The sequence below is a fragment of the Lolium rigidum genome, chromosome 3 (genome assembly GCF_022539505.1).
Source record: "Lolium rigidum isolate FL_2022 chromosome 3, APGP_CSIRO_Lrig_0.1, whole genome shotgun sequence".
Taxonomy (NCBI): Eukaryota; Viridiplantae; Streptophyta; class Magnoliopsida; order Poales; family Poaceae; genus Lolium; species Lolium rigidum.
Window position 1 is genome coordinate 382,612,778 of NC_061510.1, and position 13,967 is coordinate 382,626,744.

A 13,967-nucleotide genomic window follows, 5' to 3' on the forward strand; every position below is an offset into this window, starting at 1 on the left:
TCTCCCTCGACGCTCGCCCATTCTCTCATTCTCACTGCAACCGAAGAAAAAACCCCAAAGAAAATCGTCGGCGATGGAGAAGAATGAGATGCACATTGTCGGCGCTTCCGACGTAGCCGCCGGCGCATCAGCCGCCAGCGCATCGGCCGCCGCCCCCGTCCAGGCCCCCGTCGCTGCTTCCAACATAGCCGCCGGCGCATCAGCCGCCGCCCCCGTCCAGGCCCCCGTCGCTTGAGACCCGTACGAACCAGTGCCGTACGTTGCGCCGGAGAACCCCTATGACACCAGCATCATCGACGACGAGCCGGAGGTAACCCTTTGTTCCCTTGTTCTTATCCCATTTCAATCCTTTTGTGTTAGATCTAGCGTTATTAGGGTTCGTCTGTTCCTAGTTCAATCCTTTTGTGTTAGATCTTGCGTTATTAGGGTTCGTCTGTTCCTAGTTCAATCCTTTTATGTTAGATCTTGCGTTATTAGGGTTCGTCTGTTCCTAGTTCTAGATCTTGCGTTATTAGTGTTTGTAATTTGCTTTTGTTTAAGATTCGGTTAAGTTATGTGAGTAATCAATCCCATCCGGTTAATTTGTGCCGATGATGATGAATATTTGGGCACAAATTGATTCAGGGTTTGTTCAGTGAACAATTGGTGTGTACAAATTTGTTGTGCATGATCTTTGGTTCAGTGACTTAAATTCTGGATATAAGTGTGTCCAATGTAACTGAGGCTACCTCTTTTTTCGTGCCCATAATATCATGCATGATCTTTTGTTCACTCTCTGTTCCATCATCGTTGCAATTGACTCTGTGTTTTTTGCACGATCTTTGGTGCTACGTGACAGGTGCAGAGCAGCGACGTCGACAGCGACGTCGACAACGACGACGAGTTCTTCCACACCAAGACTCGTCATGTCCTCGAGAGGCTGCAGTCCGGCCATTACGATGGCCACTTTGCTCGAGGCGTTTACAGGTGCCCCTTCTGCAACAAGAAGCTCTGCGCCACCGACTTCAACTGTCTGGTGAACCATGCGGAATCCATTGGCAGATGCGGCGCTAGAGTTGGAACGACCGTGAACGTGCATGCATTCATGGCCCAACACAAAGCACTTGGGATTCTCCTGCGCAGCATCCAAGCGAGTCACATGCGCTACCTGGAGGCGTTGAACGTGCCTACTGCACTCTCTGTATGTGACTGCTCTTTCTGTAGAGCAGCTTAAATTCACGTAAAATGTAGAGTATGTTGGATCTATCGGTTGTTGAATCTGTCTTAGATATATCTATGCTATGTTGGCTGTTGGGGAGCGTATCAAGTGAAAACGAACAGATCCTGCAAATCTGCAAATCGCGGCCACAGCCGTTGGATCGTGCACCAAGGGTCAGATTTCGCACCACCATCCACCTTCGTCTGTTTGCAAAAGGCCCCTTTAATCATGGCATCTTCTCACTCCCCCTTCCTCCTCTAGCAACGTATTGTTTTCTCTCTCTCTCAAAAAAGGCTAGCTCGAGTTTCCTTGGTGTTACCTACATCCATCACCTCCCGATCTTGCTCCCACAGCATTCTCTTCCCCGGATCTGTCCGTCAGAGAGACAAAGAAACGAGTTCTTTTTTGTTGCTGTTTTTTTTCGAATTTAGATCTGAATCTTGTTTTTGGAGGAAAAGTCCATTCAAGCAAGGAGAAGACAACATTTTATAAGGATCTGGGGATTGTGTAGCTTCCAGATTCAATTGATACAGGATCCTAATTGTTTGGTTCTTTTGGTGATGAATCTTGGGAATCGATTTTTTTTTTCATTTGCAACGATGAAATGAAGCGCTACTGTGTCCGGTTGTTTCAGATTGAAAATCTAGAACAAAGCGTGATTTTCTCTTCAAGTTTCATGGTCTATCGTTAGTGGCTATTCCCATCCATGGCACAAATCAAATGAAAAGTGAACAGATGCAGGATGAACTTTGCAGAACGTACATTAGATCCAGGAGTTTTCTGCATAAACACGTGGTGCTGGAGGAGGTGTAACATCTCACCGTCGGTACACAATCTAGTGGTTCAGAACCAAAATTTTCAGATTTTCAGGAAGTAGCCCATTTTCACCTGATACATGCCCTTGGCTGTTGTATGCAGCTTATCCTATATTTTCTCTGGATTTGTGCCCTAGATTTGCTATCTGATTGGGTAAAAACGAAGGCATAAAGAAATAAATAGCGTTAAAAAATAGTAGGAGAAGCTGCTCTAGATTTGCTACCAATTTGGACAATCAAGTATGAATGAGATCGAGTGAGAGAGAGGAAAAATGTGCATTGAAAACAGCTAATCTGGGCGAAAGAGACAGAAATCACTTGTGCTCACGTCCCGGACCCACACGGCTCCACACGCTACGGCCCAACACGCTACCCCCCCCCCGCTTCGCTCGTATGACCAAACATGGTCTCGTCATGTCCCACGCGGTTCCTTTGTACCAGCCCCACACGACGCGGCCCTACTCGTCAGCACGGAACGGTCAACTGAACGGGATTCCACCCGTCCGAGCTCCTTGTGAGGGTTTCAGACAAGGGCGGAAAATACAGAGAAAAAACTAAGAACTCGAGAGCACGAAAATAAAAATCCTTAAATATTATGCTAGGCAAACTTTCCTCGGTGCGAGCTAGGCTTTTAAACAGCCATTTTTTTATCCAACTGGATACCGGAAAACCTTTGTGGCAACCAATCAGGCCTGTTGTGGCTGCTCTTATGCACTCAGGCTGACTCCCGCGAAAGGCGTGTGGCGCCCGACCCAATGCGGATGGGCCCGCTAGTCAGTACCCCATCCGTTCGACCTTCCACAGTTCCACTTCCACTGGCACTCACCACTGTTAACTCTGCTAGCTAATCTCCATCAAGAGCTGCGGATGACTATGGTTAACCTCCATAACGGACAAATGAAACCGCTGGACATGTTTGAAAATTTCTTTGACAATATTTTGCTATTTTGTAGACACGATCACACGCGAACGTAGGTATATGCCGTTATGTATCTGCACAAACAAATGAAACTACTCAACATTTATATTCCAAATTCTTTTAGACAAAATTATTTGTTTAATTCGTCACACGGAAATATGTACGGAGTATATATATATATATGCCGTGGTGCATGTGTACATTCATGCACGGAGCAGTAACAGTAGCAGGGCCACGGCTGACAAGCCACATAAAATACCACTATCAACTTATCAAGTCGTGGAATACGTACATACGGCGTACGTATACCTACAATATATATAGCTATCGAGCCGACGTAGCATCAACCCTACAGCCTAGGGGTAGACGAGATGATGACATGATAGGCGGCCAAGCTTTAAGTCCCATCCTGCTTACTGTTCCATAAGATTCTTTGACCATTGTGTGTCCAAAAGATATCAGCAGTAAATAATGTAGACCGGTTAGATTTCCAGCCTACAATTTTACATCTACGTATTCCGGCCCATGACAAACTACAAGATCTTAATATTTACTAGGTAAAAAACCCAGCTTTTTCTGTAAAACATACTCCATCATTTTTTTTGCGAAACAAAACATACTCCATCCTTGCCATTATATATATATAGTGCATAAACATCATCAAGTTTGATTAAATTTGTTAAAAATTATGTATATTTATAATACATAATGTATAATAGATCGTATGAAATACACGTCATGATAAATCTTATAATATTGACTTGGTATTCTAAATTTTGATTCTTTTCCAAAATGCTTGATCAAAATTCATATATATATGTACAAACTACAAAGTTTTACGGAAACCAAACAAGTATTCTCCTCTTTCCTCTCTCAGCCATCGCATATATATTGGGGTGGATCAGTGGATCACGTGCATGTGCCTGCACAACATAAACTGAACACTTTTCTGATTGACACGAACTGAACATTGGTAACTCTAGTAGCCCATCTTTTGAAATAGATTTGACAGGACGAGCAGAAAACGCGGGCTCCTCTCTCACCCTTTCTCTCCCAAAGTCCGAGCGTCGTGTGCAAGTGCTTGTCTCGCTAGGTCTATTTTAGCCACTTGGGTACGAATGGTGGACATGACATAGATTTATAAGATAATTGGTCTCGTGTTCCTACTCAGTTTTGTTTAATCTTAGAAACACCTATCATTTTTGCTCTCTTTTCTCTAGCCCAGCCATATGGGAACGAGATCCTCTGACGTAGAGCTGAAAAACTGCAGAGGGACGTAGTGAATCTCCTTCGTCCGTTGACCATCCGATGGCAGCTGGCCGAGATTCACTACTTCCCTCTGCAGTTTATCCTCTGCAATTTTCTCTGTGAAGATGCTAAAAATGAGCATTTGCATTGTACCATGTAAAGATGCACTCAGGTGCACGCTTCATATGGGTATTCTAAGCTTCAACCCCATCTCGGCGGCAACGTCAAGAGACTTGTGGGAGTGGTGTGGTCTTCGAGAATTTCGTCCTGGCTGTGGGGATCTTCGGATCATCAAGGAGCTTCCTCGGCCGTTCTTCCTTCTTCTTCGTCTCTGGGACGGATGTAATCTTTTTGACCCGTTCGGTGACTTCCCGTCCGCAACCAACAACATCAAGCCGACTCAGGGAGGAGCGGCAGCGCGCCATTGACACGGTCTGGAGGTTGAAAATGAAGGGCTTCTCAAAGATCTCGTTGTAATTTTTTTTTTCTTGGGGTGCTTTGTACTGTTCATTGTTTCTTTTAATGCCAGAGTCCTATTCGCAAAAAAAGGGAGGAGATCTTCTGCTCCCGGTGGGAGCACGCGTTATGGCTGGACTCACGGTAGCGAATGCTGATCGACACTGTTTTGCGAGGATCGAGAGGTGGCGATAAACCACCTCACTAGTGAGAAACCACCACCGGCGAAGAACATCGTCGAGCGGAGGCGGTTATGCTCAATGCCCGGCCGCACCATCCCAAACGTCTTCAAGGCCGCTTGCCACGAAGCCTTCTTGCGGTCGTCTATGGACTCCGACATATCAAGTTCAACTCCGATGAGGAATAATAGAGTTTGGCGGTGGCCTCTGGCGGCACGGGCACCCAGACAAAGCTAGAAAGCCTACATGCGGTCGGCTAGGAAGCCTTCATGTTTTGGTTCATTTTTATTCATGTACTCTTCTACTATTTTCGCCATATGTTTGTTATGTTTTTGTTCATCTACTCTTATACTATTTTCTCCATATGTATGTTATGTTTTTGTTCATCTAGTCTTCTACTATTTAGGGTGGAAAACACGCAGGGGCAGCAACATGCCACAAATCCAGGTGTCACTCGTTCGGCCATATTGTCAATCTATTCATCAATCAACCATTAATTACGCATGAGAAGTAGTAGTAGAAATCACTTTGACACCCTTCTTCGAGAAGAAGTAGTGACATGCACTCGATCCATTAGTTACCTAGTGTTGTTGTTCTATCGAACAATTTTCTTGGAGAGTGATAACCAGTTTGGACACATTGAGATGTAAAATTTGACCGAGAGATCAATATCCATCTAAAAAAGGTGATTGATGATCAGTTTGGACATGACAAGGCATTAGAATTTGATATGGACGCACCAAGACGTATAGGAAGGCATCATCATGCGATAGAGCACGCTCTGGACGTGTACCGGGCCATAGCACACATAGAGAATGGACCACTTCACCATAATGCACCAAAATTTTGCACATAGGCGTATCTTCGAATGACAAACAACATCGAAAATTAAAACTGTCAATGGATAGGGAGAGAACAAAATCTGGATAAATACCAATTCCTATTACTGGTAAAGAGATACAGATTAAAATAAAGAGTTCTCGTGGTCCAGAATCCACAAAATTTGCGTTTGGATTGAAAGGCAAAATGCCGCTGACAATGTGTTGAATTGGCAGGTTACCTGATGAAGAAGCTGGGAAGGTACCAGCGCGTGGTGTTAAACCAAAATGCCAACTTCGGACGTACTCCGTCTTTCGAGCCTCTGGTTAGCTTCAAAAGATAAGGCGCTAGTGCAACGAACGTTTTTCAACATTGTTTAACAAAAAATGATTTTCCAATTTTCTAGTAACAAAATTGGATTTTTTGTGATGCAACCACCACAAATAAGATGCAAAACAGAACCAACGGACTTTTCGCATAAAGTATATCATGTGGGATGGCCTGGATATGGTGTTTTTTCTCGCTTTGTAACTAATTTTTCTCATTTTTATGAGTTTTAGGTGATTTTCTGAAACTAACTCAAATTTAAACTACAAGTGTGCTCTAGTTTGGTCTCAGAATTTGGAAAAAAATTAAGGTACCCAAGTAGGTTGCTATAATGTATCCACAAAGAATGTTTAAAGATTCGGCCACTTGATATGAATAGCCATGCCGCAATTTTGACCACATTTAAAAAATCAAAGAAAACAAAGAAACATCAAAAAAATGTAAAACGTGCGCAAAGAGTCCTTATATGTGTTCTACTACCCAGGAAAATATAAAACGAAGTTATGATAGTGTTTTAAATAGTCTTCTCACAAACTAAGGGATGCTCACATCCATGGACCCCTCCGTTGGCAGCACAGGTTTTGCAACGAACGTTGCAGTTCTGAGGATGCCGCCACCCAAGGATGAACCCGAGGACGACGGTGACAGCTCCAACAACGAGGACCGTTAGTACCCCGCCTTTTACCACCGCATCGAGCTTTAAATTTATGTTTTTTATTTGTTTTTATTTATGTTTGGTTTTAAATTTGTAAAAACTATGTAGTGTTTGATCGAATCATGTAGAGTTTGATTTTATTCATGCCCTAATTTAAAGTTTTGAATTGATTATAGGGGTTGCGGCTGGGAAGATCACCCCTCCCACTATACAAAATCCGCCAATGACACCCCCCATACGACTGGCAAATCGGCTTTGCCGGACGCCGTATGGAAGTGCACGAGTGGAGTTGCTCTTAGATCTCTTTTGCTTCTAGATCTTACAATTCACTGATGTTTAAAATACAATCTACGCCTAGACTTTTTTCCTGCAGTTTTTCTTCCTTTATCTTATTATGGGCCATAGTTGCACAATATGATTTTTGTGAAGACACTCTATAATTTTGATTCATAGTTTCTCTTTCTAGAAATACCACATGGGTAGCAAAAATGAATCTGACAAGTTTCTATACACTTTCATATGTCCTTGATTGTGTACAAATATAAGCATATATTCACATTATTTTTTCCCTCTAATTCACACATGGTGTTGATGAATATTTGTCCATACCTTTTATCCAAATGGCACGCGTGTCAATTTTCTATAATTTTCTGCTTTATTTTCTCTTACATATAACATTAGTGTTGGGATTATTTAGTAGAACTTAATATTAGCGGGGGGGGGGGGGTTGGTTTCTAACTCTTAGCCCTTCCGGACTTTCTTATGTTTATATCAATATCTTAAAAAGTGCAACTTTAGCTACGCTAAAGGTTTGCATGTAACAACTTCAAAAAAAAAATCTTATAGCTTGAGAGCGAGCGCTTATATCGGGTTGACCATGTAGGGCGTGGTGGAGCAACGAAAAGTCGGAGCGACGACTTGAAGAGTTGAAGAACTGGTGACTCTTGACGTTGGTCGTCAGCATATCGGGCACCACTTCTTGCACATTCTTCTTCACAATTGTGGGTGCGTCCTAGATATGTTCCTCCCATAGCAGGTGCAACTTCTTCTTTTTGATAGTGGGGCGAGATTACCTACTTTGGTGAGCGGGTCACCGTTGGCTCTGTTGTAATGTGTATCTTCCTTTTGTGGTATCCGATGTGTTGTTGGTGTGAGTGGGTGCAGTCCTACTGTGTTAGTGTTCTGCTGGGCTTGGTCTTGTTTGTATCGATTTTCGCCTGGTTTCTCCTCTAATTAACTAAGCATTTTTTTCGTATCGTTCCAAAATAGACTATGTTATATATAAAACCAGTCAACTAGGAAATACATGAGTCATATATAAGTTATAATAGAAAAAATATTATGCTCGCTGTTGTAGTTGGAAAACTAGCACTTTTTTTTTGTTTTTTTATCCGGATCTCATAGAAAATGGAGGATGGAAATACCCACCCACCCATACATGTAAGTACGAAGTACAAAAATATTTCTAAAAATAATTATATGGGTGTGGAAATAAACAAGGTGTAGACGTACAAGAGGAGAGGGACGGGGCAGCAGCATACGCAGCAGCGGCATGCCACTTTTCCAAGAATCTTTCCATCCTGGTGAAAAGGAGGACTATAGCTCAACACATGCATGGAAGGACCAAGGATTGGACGTGGATAGACGACAGGTCGGGCACACACCGCAACTGTAACCTGTAACTTCTCTCTACAGTCCCACTATGTGACGCCTGCTGCCGCTGGCAGACGAAACAAGTCACCACTCTGACTGCATGCTCGACCGGTCAGTCAGAGAGAGAGTTCGCCCAAGAAAAACGCCCCCACGTCCACGTGTACAAGAAATCAAAGACCAAGAAAAAAAAACACCAGGACATCTGCATTCACATATATACATGTCTTGTGGTACTACGTACGGATCCATTTCGTCAATTCTATCCTCGGCAGCGGCGTACCTGAGATTGAGATTGAGATTGCGTCGCAACTCGCAACAGCTGCAGCGGCTAGCAATACCAACGGCAACAGCAACGCAGCTAGCACAGCTTCCTCTTTACTCATGATTTGACATGGGAACAAAGCCATCCCACCAGCCAGCCACACACACTCATCATCATTCACCTTCCTCTCCCTCTTCCTCCTTTCTTCCTCGTCTCCTCCGTCCGTCCGTCCACCCCCAGTATCTCCTTTTCAGGAGGGATCGTCTCATCTCCTTCCTAGGGTTTCTTTACCTCGTGTCATCTCTTTTCTTCTTGATTTTGCCAATTCCGAGTAGGATATATGGATGGTTTCCCTAATCTTGGAGGAGGAGGGAGCAGCAGTAGTAGTGCTTCCATGGCCTCCTTCCTGCAGCTCCCTTTGCCCGTCGCGTCGTCGTCGTCGCCGGAGCTGGCCGGCGAGCACCACAGTTCGCGGCTAGCGTTGCAGCAGCTGCTAGCCACCCCGCCGCCGTCAACCCCGCAGCGCGGCCACCACCACAGGGAGATCTCGCCGGCCGAAGCCGCCACCGTCAAGGCCAAGATCATGGCGCACCCTCTGTACCCGCCGCTCCTCGCCTCTTACCTCGACTGCCAGAAGGTAACGCGGCCCAAACCGTAAAAAAGAAACAATTAATTTACTCCGTAGCTAGGTCACAGCAGAACATGGCGCTGAATGCGTGATGTGTTTTCTGTTAGGTCGGCGCCCCGCCGGAGGTGCTGGACAGGCTCTCGGCGGTGGCGGCAAAGCTGGACGCGGTGCAAGCCCGGCGGCAGCACGAGCCGCCGCGTGCCGACCCGGAGCTCGATCAGTTCATGGTTCGTCGTCGATCGTACATGCCATGTGATGCTTGCCGTGTGCTGATTTTGTCTGTCGCGTGCAGGAGGCTTACTGCAACATGCTGGTGAAGTACCGGGAGGAGCTGGCAAGGCCGATCCAGGAGGCCACCGAGTTCTTCAAGAGCGTCGAGACGCAGCTCGATTCCATCACAGGTGCTAGTGCATGCTTCCTTCTTTCGAGATTCGGAGCTTGCCGCATTGGGAAATGTTTCTTCGGTTTGTGGCATGGAAGGGAGCAAGCTTTTTTGCCTCTTTGGATCCATGCTGTTTTGTTTTGTTTTTGCCACGGCCACTTTGTTGCTTTGTTTATTATTCCGGGGAGGGGATAAAGTTTAATTTGCATGCATTAGACCACAAGTTCATTATTATAACCTTGATCTTAGCCGTAGTAGTAGTAGTAGTACACAATCCAGTACATCAAATTAGTATACTGCAATTGATTAGCATGCACCACGAGCCCACAGTGAGCTGCTCCAGGTTTCAATCCCTGCCTCTTGTTTTATGCTAGTTTTCAGAGGGTTCATTCTTGAAGTACATGACAATTGAATTGAATAATTGATAAACTTACCAGAGGCATGTGGCTTAGCCTCGGGCTACAAAGGCGAATGTGTCGACAATTTATCTGTCTTTACTTCCCATTTCTTGCTTGGCATCCTGTAGTTTCTGTACCGTTACAATGAAATGGAGCATTGTAGAGCCGGGGACAGGCCCCTGATCATCAAAAAATGTCTTGGTAGTATCAATTTCTGATCGATACGGTTGCCCCCTTTTGGCATTGTTTAATTAGCGAGCATAAGAATTACGGTACATCAAGGTAATTCCTTGTTGTTCAGAGCACACAGAGACATAGATTAAATTGGTAGATGATTAATGTTAACAACTGCTAATAACCGGCCGTGCTATTCGCTGGGCGTAGTGCTTAAATTCAGATGGGTGTTTTCAGCACCCACGTGTATGTGGCGGTGGATGAGCGGTGGCCCTGTAGCAGTTCTTGTTCTCCGCGAGTATTAGTGTGTTCACTCAATAAATCGCCGAACTGTATGAGATGGACGGGTACTGTTACTACACTGTGCACTCTGTCTCTTTGTCCAGTCTCAAAGCCTTCTTGTTAGAATGCTTTCCAGCCATGCACGGGTCCTGGGTGTTTGTATTGATGCCGGAGAATCTAGTGTATCAAAGTTTGATGTGGAGTCTAGCTGACTAGCTGTCGATATCTCCTTGGTGAAGATACATTTTGTTGCTAGACAAGAAGATATACATTTTGTTTGTGCATTTATTTCCTGATTCCAAAATTTCGTCGTTGCTGGTTAAATAGAAACCAAACTCTTTTTTGTTGGGCATTTGGTTGATTAATGTCCTCGATGTAGAATACAAATGGCCTCATCGCATCAGATCAAAATGTTTATCATGTCATGCAATGCTTATTGATCCTTAAGATCATGCATGTGCCATATCATTTAGGATAGCTTGGGGGACTTTTATTAGTGGGCATCTGTTTTCCTCAGTTAGGAGCCTTAACCACAGAGCTTGTTTAATTCATATGAGTTTATGTCTTAGATTTCTATTCCCACTCTCGTGACCCACTTTATGTTCACTTGATAATTGTTTACATTCTATAATTGCTTACATTTCCTTGGAGAATTGTTTACATTGTAGGACCACTTAAATTCCATGCACATATCTTGGAGGAATTCTAACACAAGTTCTAAACCCATCCACATAATTTTTGAAAATGCCAATGCATTTATGCATTTCTCTCTCTAAGCAGGTAATGACTCATCTAAAAGATCATTCAGCCTCTGAGGCAGTTCAAACATTTAGTTTGTGAAATGTTGTTAGTTTTGGTTAATGTAGTATTCAACATTTCACATTCACGCGCTTATTCTATTATACTGGCTTCCAAAGAAGAGCTTAATATCGGAGCATCAATTTGACTCCGGTGACATTGAGATTTGAAATACGAAACACATATTTACGAGTTCCAATTATTTTAATTTTTTTGGTTGGAAACATATAGATGTGTTTTAAGTTTCTATAAAGTTTTGGTGAAGAATACACTAATTAGCAGGGTACACAAAAAGATACATTTGTGGATTAAAAAGCAAATGTATAAAACCTAACCGAAAGATATGGAACGCATCTTAGTAACTCTTGTAATCCACACATTTGTCTTTTATGTATAGAACCTAACCGAAGAGATATGTTAATATAATTTTGCACATACATACTACACATCATGTATACATTTTTTCCCGATATTTGGGGTTTCAAATAAATGTTTTTTATTTAGAAAAATGAAAGGGCTTCATGTAACCTGAGCTCCATTTCCACTTTTTGCCCTTGGTATTGGCTTTTCCTGACATGTTTCACAGTCATAGTTTTTCTCTGATAAAAGGAACATATATTAATGTCAAGTCTATAGTCCTCTGAATTGATAAATCTCCTTTTCAAGAAAATTATTCCATGCATTAACCTGTAGCTTAAATAGCTTGAGCTCCTAAAACTGTCAGAAAGAAAGTGGTAGCAAGAAGTATCTACATACATAAATTTGTTTACCCTTTTGCTAGTTCTAGCTCGACCGAGAATTAAGTTAGTTCTAGATTGACTTGTAGGACCATTAAATTTGCATCATGATTCGGGCACATTAGGATTGCACATCATCTTTCCCAATTGCACATGAAATTGGGTGAGTCTAACGAGAATTAAGTTCGTTTTAGGTTGACAGAGAACTAGCTGCGTCCATTTATACAGATTAAATGTTTCTGAAATATATTGTTCTGTGAAGTGTGAAAGCGTGTTCTCTTAATTTTCATGCAAGGAAACTGCACTGGATTTTATCATCTTGCTGACAAACTATGAATTCTTATTTTAGTGCTGACATGTTTCCATGTTTACTATCAACACAACAGCACATTAGTTTTGTTAAATCCATTACCCATGCATCTAAATTATCCCAACCTCCGGCACCTGCATATTATAGTTCTTCTCTACATAAGTGTGCATGCATTAGAAACTTGCTGCTGGCTCCTGCAGCCTTAGGTTGCAATAGATACAGATTTGAATTAACATGGTTGAATTGTTTGCATCAATTTGTTTTCATTCAGTAATATTTTTGGTTCGCATGTTATGTGAATAACTCAGTGGCCACTGTTTATACTACTCTAGGACACATGCTTGAGTCGCCCTCTCCAGCTTGCGAACTTCATTTCAGTCTTTGTCAAAAAAAAAAACCTTGAATGAGAACATTCTGCATGCTTTATCCGTAGCTATCGAAATGGATACTCCTTTTGAAATTAAACCAGGAGTATTTTCGTAAGTGGTCCAAGGACTGGGGCTTCTGAATGCTTATGGGAATATGGATGGGACCAACATTTTCTCTTGTCGTGTGCAGACAATAATTGGGAAGGTGCTGGGTCGTCCGAGGATGACCTGGACACGAGCTGCCCGGAGGAGATCGACCCCAGCGCGGAGGACAAGGAGCTGAAGCACCAGCTGCTGAGGAAGTACGGCGGCTACGTGGGCAGCCTCCGCCAGGAGTTCTGCAAGCGGAGGAAGAAAGGGAAGCTCCCCAAGGAGGCCCGGCAGAAGCTGCTGCACTGGTGGGATCTGCACTCCAAGTGGCCTTACCCGTCTGTACGTGCGTTTGCTACCACCATGTGTCTATCGCGATCTCCGTCGGCAAGCTCCGATATGTGCGTGCTGATGTCGATTTATATGTGTGCTTGCAGGAGACGGAGAAGATCGCGCTTGCGGAGTCGACGGGGCTGGACCAGAAGCAGATCAACAACTGGTTCATCAACCAGAGGAAGCGGCACTGGAAGCCGGCGCCGGAGGACATGCCGTACTCGATGATGGACGGGACCGTGGGCTTCCACGCGGGCGCCAGCGCCGGTGCCAGCGCCGCGGCGGCGCTGTACATGGAGAGGGCGCCCTTCATGGTGGACGGCATGTACCGGCTCGGGTCGTGAAGCCACGGGTCAACTGGTCAAGGTGCAACGGGGACTACAGCCGGTGTCAATGTGTCATGGATGTGGTACGTAAGCTCCACGCATGACAACAGCATTCGGTAGGCAAGGCCGGTGGCTGCCATTATGGTTCTTCAGTAAATACACATATATAGCCCATCAGCTCGATCGTATCCAAGGTAGTAAAACGGAGATCGTTGCAGAACTGTTGAAACAACATTATTTTGCTAATTGGGTTGGGATGGCAGGTCAGGTCAGATGTATCATGCACTTACTGCGCTAAAACTATCTCTTACACAGATGGCCTGATGGGACCCTAAGTTCCGTGCTCATCTATATGTGCCTACAGGGAAAGATCGAAGTGCTGAACAGTGGCCGCAAAACAGGCCCCTCACCGGAAAGCCGGGATCGCCTGCTTGTACGAGTCCCAACGACGGCGACATGCCGCCCCGGGAGCCGGAGGGAGGGGGTCTGTGAGCAGTGCGGCGACGTTGCCGTCGGCGACACTGTGGCCCGTTGCCGCGCGCACAGTGGCAGCGGCAGTGACGAGCCGACGATGAGCTAACTGTGCAGCTTTGTAATGTGAGACGTGGCC

The 13,967-nt window shown here is 44.4% G+C and overlaps 1 protein-coding gene across 2 annotated transcripts; it reads left to right on the forward strand.

The window, feature by feature from the left end:
• Positions 1-8,871: 8,871 nt before the first annotated feature.
• LOC124700693 (homeobox protein rough sheath 1-like) lies at positions 8,872-13,375 on the forward strand. 2 transcript variants are annotated; one of them, XM_047232779.1, is made up of 5 exons: positions 8,872-9,168; positions 9,267-9,386; positions 9,452-9,566; positions 12,799-13,040; positions 13,136-13,375. In XM_047232779.1, the coding sequence occupies exons 1-5, from the start codon at positions 8,872-8,874 to the stop codon at positions 13,373-13,375; spliced, it is 1,014 nt and encodes a 337-aa protein (XP_047088735.1). The 2 variants fall into 2 exon arrangements, with proteins under 2 accessions (XP_047088735.1, XP_047088736.1); XM_047232780.1 differs by lacking the exon at positions 9,267-9,386 and having other exon boundaries at positions 9,452-9,560.
• The last annotated feature ends 592 nt before the right edge of the window (positions 13,376-13,967 follow it).